Genomic DNA, 17,387 nt, shown 5'->3' on the forward strand with positions numbered 1-17,387 from the left:
CTTACTGCCTGGCTAATGAAATTCTGTAAAACAAACCCTAGTGACACAAGTTTACTTATACAACACATGTACCGCCAAACCTAAAATAAAAATTAAAAAATAAATCTCTAAAGCACACAGAAAACGCTTACTTTAAAATAAAAATATCGCTACCATATTAAATGAAATAAAAGGAAGCAGCATGTTCCTGAATTCTTGCGTGTTTTAGAAGCTAGAATGGACAGATTTCACACTTCCCATGACTACTTTTCTTATTCTAAACTCTGAGAGGGTAGTCTTTGTGCACTGTTCAAATTTATATACCAACTGAAATTTTTATTTTTCAATATGAATTGAAATTTTTAAATTCATATTTCATAATAAAATTATTCTCTACATCTTATTTCACTGGTAATACTTGAAGACTTAAAACATAAAATAATAAAATGTATCAAATGTGTCTTTCCTTAAAATAGGACTTTAACATCTATGCAAATCTCTCATGCTTTTATAATATTTCATAAATAATTTAAAGAATGAATAGGCTGTTAATATTGGCTTCTGAAGTAACTAATGTATACATGTTATTGTAGTTTAAAACATTTTTTACTATACTTCATATCCAAGGAAAAAGCCAAGATTAATAGCTAATCTTATTTTTGGTAGAAAAAAACTTAATTACAAATTTTTTGAAAATTAAGGAGTTTAGACTCAAAAAGTGTTAGCAAGAATATATATTGCACATATTTGTGCAATATACAAGTCATCTGACATTTTTGGGTAGGAAAATATCTTTTTGGCAGGAGAGTATTAAAGCATAATTAAGTAAAACTCTTTAAGTATATTAATTTATAATTTTATCATTTATGAAGGAGGTCTTTGAGTCATATGTTTTACCTAATTTGGAACATTTAAAAATCAATAGAAAGTGAACACATTTTAGCATTTTCCAAGGAATTTAAAATAATACACTACACTGATTTATAAGTATCCGAAATAGGACTTAGTGCTATTTGAATGAGTACTGATTCCAGTCACTGTCCTTACAAATGCTGGCTTGTAAAAGTACTCAGTGGCCCCTTGAATTGGGATTGCTTTATTTTTTCCGATGAGGAAACTGGTATCGTGGGGGGAATATAAACTTGTCCAAGGTCACCTGCTAAGACGTGATGGTGCTAAGATAAAAGTTCAGATCATTTTGTCTGCCAAGTCTAAGTGTTTCTACTCCACCAAGCTGCCACCTGAGGCACTTTTCACAATGTAAGGTTGTGAGAATAATGTGCTTGTGGAATGGGAGAGTAATAATCAGTACATGAACCAATTAGCTGTTATAATCTTGGTAATATCACTTGAATAACTCAGGTTCAATTGTCTCTTCTGAAAATAAAGAAAGCAGACCAAATGATTTTTTTTTTGTTGTTTGTTTGTTTGTTTTCTTTTGTTTTTTTTTGTTTTGAGATGGAGTCTCGCTCTGTTGCCCAGGCTGGAGTGCAGTGGTGTGATCTCGGCTCACTGCAAGCTCCACCTCCCGGGTTCACGCCATTCTCCTGCCTCAGCCTCCAGAGTAGCTGGGACTCCAGGTGCCCGCCACCATGCCTGGCTAATTTTTTTGTATTTTCGGTAGAGACGGGGTTTCACCATGTTAGCCAGGATGGTCTCGATCTCCTGATCTCGTGATCTGCCTGCCTCAGCCTCCCAAAGTGCTGGGATTACAGACGTGAGCCACTGCGCCCAGCCAGACCAAATGATTTTTAAGATCCATTGAGATGTAACATGTCTATGATCCAAGAATATATTCTGACACATAAAAATCTTTACATGAGTGACATGATAAACATAACGTTGTCAATATTGTTGCCATTGTGTTCAGGACTTCTACCACTTTGAGTGCAAAAGAGCTTCTCAACCTTCCAAGTTCAGGGCTTGTGCTTTTACTTGAAGACAGGCTAGGAGGGCATCATTGGAGGGAACATTTGCATGGATTTGGGAACATGCCCAGCCCTTGGCTGTATAGTTTCCCTTGGGGGAATTCAGTAGACACAGCATAAAACTGATCTTTAAAGTTCTAAAAGCTTTTTATAGAACTGGCTTCCTAGCTCTTTAAAGCCTTTGGACTTTTGTTTGGCTCAGGGAATTACAAGATGATTAGGAAATTCTTTTTGTATCTCTTATCATAAAACAGGCTCTATGTATCTTAACATATTATAGAACAGGAACGTGACTGATTTGGCAGGCACTGAGTCTCTTATCCTAATCTGGTGACCTTGCAAAATAAAAATCTTCCCATTGTAGAGGTAATAATATTGAGCCCGGAAAATTTACTACTTTCTCCAGGAGAAGAAAACTGCAGCTAGAGAACAGATCAACTTAAAGCCTGGTAATACTTTACTCAAAGAATGGTAATATGTTTGTGTGTGCGTGTAAAATCTCTAAAATGATAGTACAGCCAAGGCTGTATCTTTTTTTTTCCAGTAATTTTACCATAGTTGAAGATGGGAGGAACCAATACATTTCTAATATTAATTTATTAGTTTATTGCATAGAGATATAACTATGTATTTTTTAATTTAAAAAACATGAAAATCCAACCATTATACATATACTATGTTCCCTGTAGAAAAATGAGAAAATACAAATACATTGACATTTATACATAAATCAACCATAAGATACATGACTTTTTAAATAAATGAGCAAATATACAGGACCTACCCCATTTAGTTACACCTCCTCTGAGTACGGTTAGAGAGAATTCACACTTTCAATTATTTATAATAATCTCAATTATCTATAACTACTACCAGGTACAGATAGAACAGCAGAATCATAACAGAGATTAGAATGAGCAGCTGAAGTAGCTAAGATCAGAAGTGATTAGGAAGTCACAATTCTACCAACTGTGGAAAAGATATGCAAAGAAACAGGCAGGAGATAGTGTAGCTTTGTCCCCTTAAAAGCACTGGTGTTCAATTTTGTAGTACTTCCAATGACTATGTAATGAACACTGACTATGCACCAGTATGGTCTAGGCACCGGATTACAACAATAAACAGCAAAAAACCCATAATTATTTTAAAAAGTGTATGTTCCACCTTTACAGACATTTGTAAATATTCTATGTTATTTTAGGTAGTGATAATTTTTATGGAGAAGACTACCATGCCTCCCAGCTTGTCTGGGACAGTTTGGATTTATGCCTGTTTTCCTGCTGTGATGATTAAGATGGCCTCTTTTTACTCTCAAAAATGTCCCAGTTTTGGTGACCCTCTCTGTATAAGAAATTTCAAAACAATGATAATATGAAAATATGTATAGGAGGGGTTCTTTTGGATTGGATGGTCAGGAGATGTCTCATTAGGTGATATTTGAGCTGAGAATTAAAGTAATCACACAGCTCTTAAGGGTGAATTTGAATTTGACAGGGGAAAACTATGTAGTCAAACAAAGATGTAGTTTAGATTCTAACAAATCTGGTTTTATACCTTAGCCCCAGCACACCCTAGGTTTGGTACTTTGGGCTAGGCTCCCTGTGAGATACTCAATAGTATAGCTTAAGTCTAATAATGTGATTCAGAAATGAACACATTAAATTATATGGGCAAAGACACATATTTATTTGTGATATCCTCTCACAACACCATAAGGAAATAATCTATATATTTAAAGCAACTACTGTGCAGTAAACACTGTGTTTGGGTACAGCTGGATAATTAAGTATTACTGGTTGAGTATCCCTAATTCAAAAATATGAAATCCAAACTGCTCCAAAATCTGAACCTTTCTGAATGCTCAATGGACACTCAAAGAAAATGCTCAGTGGAGCACTTTGGATTTCAAATTTTCAGATTAGGAATGCTGAACCAGTATATACTCTGCAAATATTCCCAAATTCAGAAGAGTCCAAAAACCAAAACACTGCTGGTCCAAGCACTTCAATGATGAGATACTGAACCAGGTTTTCTGTCATTTAGAAGATTCTAATCTATGTGAGCTACAACTTGAACACCTGAATCTGTTCAATATACAGGGTTGACTAGTAATTAAATGCAGAACAATATGGGACAGACAACTTGTACTATCAGAGCTCAAAAAGAAAATAAATCAATATACATCACAGAAGGAAGCAGGGTTCCAAGGAAAGAAAATAGGATCTGAACAGGTGTTTAATTGATAAAATGCAATATTTCCTACCTGACCACTCAAAAAGCCATGGAAATATTGCTCCAGACAGACAACAGGACCCTCTGTTGGGCTTGGCCGGTAGTTTCTGCAGCAATCTGGTTGTGTGGACAATTTAGCTTTTTAGCAAAACTCCCTGTTCCTACAAATAATCCCACTAATCCTCTCTCTCCCCAGCTGCTTCCTCGCCCTTCCTGCTTGGCTCCCCTCTCATAAGCCTCTTTCTTTCTAATTTTTTCAGAGGAACATATTTTACAGTCTCGTTGCTTCACCTACCTTGCCCATTGTCCTTGCCTAAAATTGTCCTTGACTGAAACAGCAAGAGATAGTTTTCCTCTGCTTTTTGAAATCTTAGCATATGTTGGTTGGCTGAGTTAACTGCTTCATATTTATTTGCTGTACTGGCAGGTTGACACAGGGCAATTGGGAATCAATGAAGAAATAGTTCAGCAGAACCATGAGATTCAGCTCGTAACAATCACTTAATAAATGTTGGTTGAATGAATAAATGGCTATTATAGTTATGGAAAACTAATAAAATTAAAGGCAAGTGAGTTTAAAAATTGCAGTCATTTATATAGGTTGGTTTCTATTTATTCCTAATTACCAGGAAGTATTTTATGATTAGGTATTTCAATTATCTTTAGTGAAAATTTAATTTGAATAAAACTAACAGAACATCCTATAGATACCAGATCAGTAATAGTGACAAATGTGTTAAATGTGTGTTAGCAACAGAAATAATTATACAAAGATCCCCATTTTGCAGATGCGATGACCCAGCTTAGAGGGGTCATCTAATTGGTCTTCCCAATTGTGGCGTTAGGAATAAAGCTGGAATTCTGACACAGCTCTATGCTGTGCTGTTGCCTCTCAGAAAGATGACTGGGGGTTGAGCAGTGAGAACAGCTCTCCTGGAACACATTTTCAGAATATAAACTTTTTAAAGTTATAATGTAATATACATATATTATTGCCATTAAGACTATGATGAAAAGACATTAGAGGAAGCAAAACAAAGCCTGATAGTCCGGATATGAGACAAGTAAAGAAGGGTGGCAAGGGACGAAATGCTTTTTATGATGATATATACAATGATGAAATGCTCCCTTATGTCAAACCTTGGCACAGTCCTTCTATGCCCACCCTGGCCACTCATTCAGTCCTACTCTCAGATTTGTTCTTCCTGAAGTTGGAAAATAATGATTCATTGGCCATCCTCAGCCATTATTACATGTTGATTCATTGCAGGGCTTTATTTGCCCTCCTCTAAAAATATAAAGTGAACATTAGCCCCAAATAAAGAATATCTTGAGCCATCCTGATGCCACTGCTATATCTCGATTAGGCAGGAGAAAGAGATAACGTTAGGCATAGAGCCATATTTTGCAGGGACTTGCTAAAAACTGATTTGTTGGCAAAACTAGTTTATATTGCATATATATGTATATGTGTGTGTGTATATATACATTGTACATATGTGTGTGTGTATATATTGTACATATATATATATATACACACACACACACACCCCTCAATGGTGACCTCTGTCATGGTCAGTTGGACTTTTCTTCCACAGTTAAGGGAAGCTCCTCAGATCTTACCTTCCCAAGCCCACAAAAATATCCCAAGACTGGAAAAACAGTGCTGGAGAGAAAATAAACTTCATCCAAGAAAAGCTGTTGATATGGTTTGGATGTTCTATTCCCTCCAAATCACATGTTGAAATGTGATGCCCAGTGTTGGGATGGTGCCTGGTGGGAGGTGTTTGGATCATGGGGGTAGATCCCTCATGAATGACTTGGTGCCCTCCCCAATGTAATGAGTTACTGACAGATCTGATTGTTAAAAAGAATCTGGGACCTCCCCTCGTCTGGCTTCCTCTCTTGCCATGTGACACATCTGCTCGCCTTTCACTTTCCACCATGATTGTAAGCTTCCTGAGGCCTCACCAGAAGCCAGGCAGATACTGGTGCAATACTTGTACAGCCTGCAGAACCGTACACCAAGTAAATCTTTTGTCTTTATAAATTACCCAGCCTCAGGTATTCCTTTACAGCAATGCAAAACAGAGTAACACAGACGTCAACGTGCCTAACAAACACAAACCATAGCAACATCTCACTGAGTTGTAATAACATCTTCCCATAATAACAAACATCACATCAGTTTCAAATATCATTTAATTTAGCTGATTATAATGACATTCTCTCGGGATACAGAGTCAATCTGTTTGAATGTATAGGTTTGCTTTACTTCTGGAATGCAAAAAAAAAAATATACAGAGAAATATTTGAGAGGAGTTTCACAGTCAAAGTAAAAGATAAACAATGAGAGTGAATGATGTGGTAGAATGACAGGAACCTCTGCATGACCCAGAGATATGATGAGCTTGCTCATGTCACTTTCAATATCTTTTGAGGGGAAGCAACATGACCACTGTGACAAATTTTAAATAAAAAAGCCCAATCAGTGGTTATACCAGTGGTGAGTGAATATAAAATAATCAATACTGCGATGAACATATTTCTCCTGCTTAGAGTAGCTTTCCTGCAGGTTTCTAGGATGGGGTCAGACAATGGAAAGCAGTAGCAGAAACTCTGAAAGTAGGAGAAAAATGAGACCAGCATTTTTTTCTTCCCTGAGCTTTCTTCCTATCAGGCCTCTGTGGGTAGGCTATATTCCTGTACTCAAGGCCGCCACTCTGGAAGCTTTCTGGACACATTTTTCCTCTCCAGGCTCCGGAAGTGGTTCCTATCTCTTGCCTCTTCAATTGTTTACTGTTACCAGCTGGAGAATACACATTACTCCTTATTGCTCCAATACAGAGTCACTTTATCAAATTCTTTTCTGGAGTGTAAGATCTCGTTCCTGTCAGAAACAGAACTAATACAGATCACAATCAATGTATAATATCCTCTAGTCCTTGTCTGTATTGTGAAACTTAAACATTTCTTTAAGTACTTAAATGATGCACTGATTTGTAAGCGCTGAAATTTCTGGTAAGAAAGCTCTGATTACCTTTAGCAAGAGGGACAAATGCAGCTTTTTTTTTTTTTTTTTTTTTTTTTCTTGAGACAGAGTTTCACCCTGTTGCCCAGGCTGGAGTGCAATGGCATGATCTTGGCTCACTGCAACCTCTGCCTCCAGGATTCCAGCTATTCTCCTGCTTCAGCCTCCTGAGTAGCTGGTACTACAGGCGCCCGCATCATGCTCAGCTATTTTTTCATATCTTTAGTAGAGAAGGGGTTTCACCATATTGATCAGGCTGGCCTGAAACTCCTGACCTGGTGATCCACCCGCCTCGGCCTCCCATAGTGCTGGAACTACAGGTGTGAGCCACTGCACAGGGCCACAGGCAGCTCTTTCTATGAATATGAGCTCTTCCCTTTAAACCATGTGCAATATATTGATTAATTTAGCCAATCAGTCAACAAGTGAGTTTCAAGAGTTTACCATGTCTAAGACTATGAGATCAGACCACTTACTACTTTAAAGTTATGACAATGATAAAAACAGTCTTCTTTGGGAAAGAAGAGGCTTTAACCCTGCAAGCTTACCTAATATGCTAATTATAGGAAAAAGAACATAATTGGCAATGTAATAAAACATTAACATGCAAATTTCTTTCTGAAATTAAAGAGGGCAACCAGTTACCTGTATATATAAGTGTTTTGTCTGTTTAATCAGGGATCCTGTAATCAGATTTGGCAGAAATGGCAGATCATAAGAAGATTAAGCAAGACCATGAATTCTCCACAAATGTCCCTTTAAGCCTGATTATAAACTTAAACAGGACAAAATAATTATCCTGATAAAGTTTAAAATGCAAACTCTGTTGTGAAAAGTAACAGTGCCATAAATTCATTGGCAGTCAAGTGTAAACATCATTTTTCCTTGCTTTCTTTTTGCTTGAGAATAGATTTCAACGGAAGAAACAGCCCAAGAAAACAGTGTAACATGGTGGTATTTTATACGCATTTGAATAATGCAAATTTTACATGATGCTATATGAAATATAATCTTGTTTTATCAGCAAAATTTGAAAGAATCGATTAAAAAGTTGAAAAAAAATCAGGAATAGCATAATTTCAGAGCAGGTAGGCCAAGAGAATATAAACTATTTGACTGCCACATGCCAGGGCCACTTGAACCGGGAAATAGAAAATCCTGTCATTTTATTTTATTTTATTTTATTTTATTTTATTTTTTGCCAAGATTCAGCTTGAATTTTGCTAGTGTGTATTTATGTGAGGTCTTTAGGGGCACATCCTTTGTGTGAGATGTGTCTGCCCTATGTGTAAATGTGACTGGCTGGGGGATGAGAGAATACATAGGGGAGAGAGGTTGGAAATATAATTCTCTGTTCTATCATCTCCAGGGGGGAAGAAGAGAATGGAAAATAGAAGGGCACATGGCCAGAAAATAACTTTGTCAAGTCTCTGATTTTGCTTAGGATCACCTCTTAACCTTCTCTTCAGACTTCAAAAATGTAGTATAAAAAAATATTTATGGCCGGGCATGGTGGCTCATGCCTATAACCCTAGCACTTGGGAAGGCCGAGGTGGGTGGATCACCTGAGGTCAGGAGTTCAAGACCAGCCTGGCCAACATGGCAAAACCTCGTCTCTACTAAAAATACAAAAATTAGCAGGGCTTGGTGGTGAGCGCCTGTAATCCCAGCTACTCGGGAGGTTGAGGCAGAGAGAATTGCTTAAAATCCGGGAGGCGGAGGTTACGGTGAGCTAAGATGGCACCACTGCACTCCAGCCTAGGTGATAGAGCAAAACTCCGTTTCAAAAAAAAAAAAAAAAAAAGTAAGTATTTATATGTCTAGCCTGTGGTGACTTGTCCCACAATACTTCAATGATGTCAAGTTTAAGGCTGGAAATCACTCACTGAAAACTTGTGAAACATATGTCAAATGTGCACCATCTCTCTCTCATCCTTTAATCTAAAGCTCTCTACTTGATGGAATGATGAATTCTTACCTCCTGCTTTTAATAATTTCACAAAATTTGAAATACTTTAACCCAGTAGTTAAACAGCAATTCGGTGTTTCACTTGGGTTTAAATTGCTTTTGCCTCCCTTAGGTGGAGAATTGAACTTGGACATGCCTATAACTTTCAGGTCTGAAGCCTGAAACAGAGCTCCAGGCAATATCCACCTCACACATATATTTGGGGAATTCTTGCTAATAGAAAAATGTGTTCAGGTCTTGACTTTTCAAGCAAACAATGTACAGAATATTGAAAAATGTCAAAACAACCTTCAAATAAGTACCCTAAAACATGACAATACTAAATTTTGCACATAAAGAAGAAACAGTTCAAAAACATGATATCTGCAATAACATTCATCCTTCTCAATGGGGCGGCATTCATATGATAGGGTGTTGTATGGGTCCCTATGATACACAAATTGCCCACTGATAGAAGCGTCGTATTCTTGGAGCAATCCTAAGACCTATCTCCATTATTTGGGTGTACAGAATATATTGAGTAGCATGAGCCCCATCTAGAATTGAATATAATATGGTACATCAAGAGGCAGGTCTCAAACTGAGAAGAAAATAGGATACTTGATCCTACAATGAACTGAGGCCATTAACTTGTAATATTTGCATATGGATTTCTGTGATTTACTATACATAACAAATAAATTTTTTAAATGCTTGTGTTTTTATGAGTAATACAGACATTACATATGTTTGTAAAATACACTCTTTGAGAAGTGATTTGCCATGATAAAAAATATGTGGGAAGTTTCAGGGAAAATAGATGTATCTTATTTTGGCTGGACAAATCTTTACCTTTGAATCTGTACTCTTTAAAAAAATTATTTTAGAAATCAAATTATATTTTTAATTTGTAAGCAATCCTAGGCACTGCCAAAACTTACATGAAAAGCTCTCACAAAAGGAAACTGCTTTTCTCTAACTTGTGATAACACTAATAAGACAAATTGAAGGAAAGTTTGTATCCACAAAAGTTTCTTTGTACTTCCAATGTTCTATGTTTATACAAATGGCCCATTTTGGTATCAAATGAGAAGCAGCTGCCAAAAATAAAATTATATATTTCAGAACTAACCTGTTTTCAAATGTAAAACAAAATCACTATTTCCTCAGATAACATGATTGACCAAAACAACAAAAATAAAGGGATTGTTGGTAAAAAGAAAAAAATCACCCAAGACATATTTGTGCTGTTTTAAATTTTTGATAACTACAAAGATACATGCTGATTGCTCAGGATACGGTTAGCAGCTGCCTGCATATCCAACTTTAGGAAATTTTTTAAGCTAGTGCAGCTCTGTTTCCTACTTCTTCATTAATTACTTAGCTAAGGCACTTGAAAATGTCCTAATGAATTTTACATTAGACTCTGCAATATCAATGGTGTATATTACCACAGCATCTAGCAAATGCATAAATTGACTTTTCCAAGTAGCGTTTTGAGGAGTTGTAAAGATTCTGGCTGGATATCACAAAATTTAGTATTAGAGACTGAGCCGAAAAGAATTTGTACAAGAAACAGGTTGCTGTAATCACATTTCTCAGGTCATAAATCTATGTTACTACTTTATGATAATCTGTCGGTCCTTGTTCTCAAAGTTCACAGATGCTGTGCTTCTTTTTGTTTCTCCTGTGGTTCAAAAAGAAAGCAATCCCACTTAGAATGATTTCTAAATATGCATTGAATAAAGCTTAAAATATTGCTGCTATACTAGCTTTCCATAATTTCCATATAATAAAGTACCAACCACAATATTTTGGATTTAATACTTATGGTTTACAGCTTCACAACCACTTACCATTTTCATAAAATTCTTTGAAATCAAAAGTTTAAGAAAACTATTCAACAAACAGAATGAGCTAGACAGGCAGAAAACTGCACCTAAATCCAGTCAGAAACAGATAGAACCTTAGGATTGCCCTATCAGAGAGGAAAGGACAGACAACCATGGAAACCTCATGGAAAGCTTTCTTTTATAAAATATTTCTCTAGTTTCATGGCAAGGTAAAAGATCACCTCTTGCTCATTTTCAAATGTGCCATGATACCATAAATGGCACATCATCCTTACTTGAATGTTGAAAGCTAATATGCCGGTAACGTCAAAGTCATTGTGATGGGACTAAACATTTGTAATCTAAAGGTGAAGACCGCATGAGAAACACCACAGAGCTCCTAGCTGGCAAAAGTCAGATACAGACTCTCAACGATTATTCCTTAAAGAATATCCAAAGTCACCACAATTCACATTACCTAAAGATTAAAATGCGGATATTAACAGGAAATTAACATTAGGATATTAACAATCCTCTTAATATCTATTAATATTTAATGAGGCTCTCTAAAATCATTTGATTGTCAGTTATTCTCTTAAAATGGTTTTCCCTTATTACACTAACATAACTGCATATGCAGTTTTGTTAATTATCGTGAAGACTTTACTTTCTTAGTAAAATGTTGCTCAAATTCATCTCTCAGCTTTATATCGGCACATCACCTCTTGCTCATTGTCAAATGTGACATGATATCATTAATGGCACATCATCCTTACATCATCCTTACTTACTTACAGTGTGTGAGTTTCTTTACTCTTTTTTTTCTCTTCATTTAAAGAAGACAAATATAGGTCAGTATTTGAAAAATAAAGCTCACAACAGTTCTTTACGACCAGAATCAAAGTGTGGTGTTCTATTAACCAAGATTTGTCTCTCAGAAGTTTGATGGTCTGTTAAAAATATATATATTATCAGTGTCAAGTAATTTTGGTCCCACCTATCACTAACTTAATGACGGCATTGCCTAGGAATTTCATGGGCAACAAAACTGTTGGTTTAGCCTCATAATTTTGGAACATTTTAAAAATATTTTCTTGCTATCAACACTTAAGATTTAAATAGAGTTTCTATTTCAATCGTGCAAATTTTTAAACATTGAAATCCACTGCAATGAAACAAATATCAAACCTCGCATGGACATTTTACTCTACAGCTGTTTTCATATTTTGCTCACAATTTGCAAGGAACTCAGAGATCCAAAAGAAATATCCTTAACTCTTTTACAGCCAAGCCCTATGATCAAACACACTGGAAATAATCTGTGGATTACAACAATCAAAGAGTTCTAGAGAATTTCTAAATATCTGCAGGAAGAAAATCTGTGTGCTTTTCCAGTAAACTGCAGCAAGCAGGAAAGAAGAGAAAAACCCCTTGCATGATCATGTATTAAAAAAAAAAAATCTTTCTACTCTGCAGATACTGTTTCCTGAAATTTACCAACAACACTGCCTTGAAGACATAAAAAAAAATACATCCACAGAATTCAGTTCTACCCCCAAAAGAGCTGCACTGCACACATTTTTAGAAACATAAATCTCAGCAAATACAGTTGCATTTTATTGACAACATTAAAAATAATCACAACAAAGAAATAGTGAGTCTTTCCTATTCCATTTCAACTTCATTACCATGCTCTACTAGCCTCTATTAAAAAAAAAAAAAAAAAAAAAAAAAGTCATTACCTGTATGAAGAGAACCTGTTAACAGTCTGAGAAGGTACTGGGCAAATTTCAGTATTTCCCGTTTACACCGCTTTCTACAGCCACTCATCTTAAGCAACAAGGTATTCCTCTGAGGAGAGCCAGAAGTCTTTGCCAATAATAATAATAATAATAAAAAAAGACAGTCTCTCAGGAGAAACTTCTGTCTCAGTTTATGCACAGGCTGCCTTACAACTCCTGTGGAATTAGCTGTTAGCGCCTCAATCAGAAATTCCTTTAAAATGCTAGAGAAGCCAGATACAGCTACAACAGTAACAGGGAGGTGAGAAAACACGGCTTCTCAGTGTGGTGACCAAGTTCTTCTGTGGCAACAGATAGGCTGCCGGTTCACACTTGTAGTATCCTAGCTCTGGTTCGGCTCGGCATCCCCTCTCCAGAAGCAGTTGCAACCTCACAGACCATTCAGAGGGAGGCGGGGCCTGCGATGCCAGCTCATCAGTGAATCAGCATGTAAGCAGGTGAGAAGACAGATGACAGGTCACTGGGTCTGAAACCCTTCGGATACCAGTAAAGGGAACCTGTGAGTGCACTCCAGCCTGCTGGGGAGGAATCTCAGAGCCCGAGGCTGTACAAAATGAATGATTCCCAAAAAAAGGAGGTGGGGAGAGGGAAGCATGCTGCTCAAGGTCAGATATCAGACAACTCTCTGACACGGAGTTAATCAGATTCAGGAAGGCTACATGGGGGAAAGGCTCATGTGAGAAGCTGACCCTGATTCTAAACAGACTTGACGATTTACCACCACCTGGGGACAATGCTACTTTGTCAGGGATAAATGTATTCTTCATAGGCTTAGAGGTAGAAAATAAGCTGTTTCTTAAAACTGGCTACATTTTCTGCACAGCGCATGGGCTCAGGTATTTGGAAATTAGGATACATAATTGTCTCCTTTAAAACACAGTAGCCTAGAAACCACAAATCTTAAGCCCTCTACATTGCCTCCAGGCAACAGAGCTCAAAACTAATTTGCTGTATTGTCCTAAGAGAAAGAAGTGCCTCAGTTTCTTCATATTTCAACAAGGCTAATACAACCATCTCCCTACCAATCAACTTTTTAAAAGTTAATAGCCAGAACAATGGCAAGGATTTGCAATTTTCACAAAGTACTTTCCCTTTAAGACATTGGGATAGAGGCAGTTGCTGTGGAAGCCAGAAAACTGCAGGCTTGCCTTCTCTGAAAAAGTGGTTTTCCTGAATTCTTAAGTGCCTTAGGCAGTTTTTAGGATTTGTCTACACTCTTAATTTATACTCCTAGAGTTTTTTGTTTACTTTTGTTTGTTCTGTATAAACATAAATATTGTATCTGTGAGATTTAGCACAGATGGGGCCATATTTTAAGTCCGAGACAGGTCTTTTGGCTTCTTTTTCTGACAGCTGCAATAATTCTAGTTGAAACTGATAATTCCCAACAATACTACATAAGAAATGATGTTCTTCTACACCAAAGAAAGAAGGACTGCTGGACTCACAGACTGAAACACATTGAATGGAAACTCATTCTCTTCTAGAACTCTTCCCCATTCCCACCAGTCTCAGGGGTCTAACCAGGCTAACCATTTAAATGGAATAACAAAGCATGCTTTCTAGGAATTTTCAGAACTTTAATTGAAAGTATTTAAGATATAAATAGACACATGCACAAAGATCAGCAACATGCTTTTTATAGTTCTTTCTCCTACACATTTATCATGAGTGATGGCATCCCTAAGTTTGAAATAGGCAGGAGAAATACACAATCGTAGTTCAACAGTTGGTTTAATCAGTTGAACACTCCATTTCCTTATCTCCAAAAGTGGGAATAGAATGCATATTTTATTTACTTGTTGGAGAGTAAAATAAGATGGGAATGGACAACCTTAAGCACAACACTTTTATTCATAGATCTAGCAATTAACCTATTATGTTCTAGACATGGTTCTATGTGCTGGGAACACACTGGTAACTGAGAAAGGCAAAGCCTCTGTTCTCATGCAGCTTACACCTCAACAAAGAAAACATCAAGTTACCAAATAATAAGAACATATCCCACATGAGTAAGTGTTGTTGAACCAGGAGAGAACACTAAAACCAGCTGGCAGAATAAAAGGTGAGTAGGTTGAGAAGTCAGGAAAGAGATCTCTAAGAAAAGAAGTTAAGCAGGAGTTTACATTACAAGAAGGAACTGACCCTGAGATGTTTAGGGTAAAGGGCAGCTTGGGTGGAGGAAACAGCTTGTGCAAATACCCCAAGCTGGGAATGAGCTTGGCATCCTTAAGGAACAGAAAGAAGGGTGTGGCTGCTGAAACATGCCGAGCCAGGAGAGACTTCGGGGAGACATTTTCATGGATAAAGTTGGGAGCTATAGTAGGCAGTATGTGAAGCCTTACAGCTGGGGTAAGGGATTTAGATTTCAGGCTCTTTGCCAGAAAGCCACTCTAGGGAATATATGTGTGATCTGCCTGCTATGTAAAGGATGAACTGCCAGGGAGCAAGAGAGGAAAAGGAACACATGAGAGGGGGCGTCACCGCGGTCCAGATGAGAAACAATGGTGGCATGGCCTGGAGTGGAAATACAGGTAGTCAGTTTCTGGATATAATTGAAAACAGAATCAGTATAGTTTGGTACACTGAATAGGGACATGAAGGAAAGAAAAAATTAAGGATGAATTAGTTTGAGACATGAATAACTGAATGGGTAAATTTAATGAGTTGATGACATAGAAATGCTATGGGATTGCTGGATCGTATGGTAATTCTGAGTTTTTTGAGATCCTCCAAACTGTATTCTAAAATAGCTGTACTATTATAATTTACATTCCCAATAACAGAATACCCAGGTTCCCTTTTCTCTGCGACCTTAGGATACTTGTTATCTTTTGTCTTTTGTCTAATAGCCATTCTAACAGATGTGCAGTGATAGATCATTGTGATTTTAATTTGCATTTCACTGATGATTAGGGATGTTGACTGTTTTTTCAGTAACCTATGGGTCATTTGTATGTCATCTTTTGAGAAATGCCTGTTCAGGTCCTTTGCCCATTTTTTAAATTGAGTTATTTGTTTTCTTGATATTGAGCTATTTGAGTTTCTTACATATTTTGGATATTACCCTTATCAGATGTATGGTTTGCAAATATTTTCTCCCAATTGTGGGTTGTCTTTTCACTGTTTTGGTTGTTGTTGTTGTTGTTTGCTGTGCAGAAGCTTTTTAGTTTGCTGTGATTTCATTTCTCTATTTTTGCTTTTGTTGCCTGTGCTTTTGGGGTCCTATATGAGAAATCATTGTCCATACCAATGTCCTGAAGCTTTTCCTCTATATTTCAGTAGTACCACAGTTCCAGGTTTTACATTTAAGTATTTAACCGATTTTGAGTTAATATTTTTGTAGATGATGTGAGATAAAGGTCCAGTTTCATTCTACAAATGGTTATCCAGTTTTCCCAACACCTTTTATTGAAGACACTTTCCTTTCCCCATGGTGTGTTCTTGGCACCTTTGTCAAAACTACTTCTGGGGATAGATATAAAAAATTGAAATTAGTATGTCAAAAAGATATCTGCATTTCCATGTTCATTTCATGATTCATAATAGCCAAGATATGGAAGCAATCTAAGTGTTCATCAACAAATGAATAAAAAAATGTGGCATATATACACACTGGAATAATATCCAACCTTATACAAATTAGGAAACTCTGTCATTTGTGATAATAGGGAAGAACCTCAAGGATGTTATGTTAAGTTAAATAAGCCAGGCACAGAATGACGAGTATTGTATGATCTCACTTATATGTGGAATCTAGAAAAGTTGGACTCATAATAACAAAGAGTTGAATGGTATTTACCAGAGGATGAGAGGGAAGGGCTGATGGAAAAAGGAAGAATGTTGGTCAAAGGGTACAAAGTTTCAGCTAAACAGGAGGAATAAATTTTATTGATCAATTGTACAATGTGATGACCATAGCTGCTAATAACGTATATTTCAAAATTGCGAAGAGTAGATTTTAAACATTCTCACCACAGAAAGATAAGTAGGTGAGGTAATCAAACTGTTAATCATTTTGATTTAATCTTTCTACAATAACCACATATATCAAAACACCATATTGTACCCTATAAATATGTCAAGTATTATTTGTCAATCAAAAACTTAAAAATATAAATAAATACAAATTACTACTGTGTGTAGTCTTCTAGGTTTAAGAGAATCGAAAGATCTGCTTTAGATATATTAGAATTTAGATATCTATAATGTACTCAAAAATTAAGATGGATGTTTTGGGAACTGAACAATGAGATCACTTGGACTCGGGAAGGGGAACATCATACACTGGGGCCTATCAGGGGGAGGGGGGAGGAGGGAGGGATTGCATTGGGGAGTTATACATGATATAAACGTTATGCACATGTACCCTAGAACTTAAAGTATAATAAATAAATAAATAAATTAATTAATTAATTAATTAAAAATACATTTTTGTTGTTGTTCTGTTTTTTTGAGATGGAGTCTCACCCTGTCGCCCCAGCTGAGTATAGTGGCATGATCTTGGCTCACTGCAACCTCTACATCCTGGGTTCAAGCGATTCTCCTGCCTCAGCCTCCTGAGTAGCTGAGATTACAGGTGTCTGCCATCACGTCTGACTAATTTTTATATTTTTAGTAGAGATGGGGTTTCAC

The 17,387-nt window shown here is 36.7% G+C and overlaps 1 protein-coding gene across 2 annotated transcripts in view; it reads right to left on the minus strand.

Moving 5' to 3' along the window:
* Positions 1-17,387, minus strand: part of KCNIP4 (potassium voltage-gated channel interacting protein 4) — a 1,243,239-nt gene that overhangs the window by 967,943 nt on the left and 257,909 nt on the right. Inside the window, exon 1 of one of the 2 annotated variants that reach the window (XM_033213880.1) lies at positions 12,693-13,130. The exons of the other annotated variant lie outside the window; for it this stretch is intronic. Coding sequence (XP_033069771.1) covers positions 12,693-12,780 — 88 coding nt within the window. The 5' untranslated portion in view covers positions 12,781-13,130. Of the gene's footprint in view, positions 1-12,692; positions 13,131-17,387 lie in introns of those variants that run through there. 2 annotated transcript variants of the gene reach the window in all.

The sequence above is a fragment of the Trachypithecus francoisi genome, unplaced genomic scaffold (genome assembly GCF_009764315.1).
Source record: "Trachypithecus francoisi isolate TF-2019V2 unplaced genomic scaffold, Tfra_2.0 Lachesis_group1, whole genome shotgun sequence".
NCBI classification, from domain to species: Eukaryota; Metazoa; Chordata; class Mammalia; order Primates; family Cercopithecidae; genus Trachypithecus; species Trachypithecus francoisi.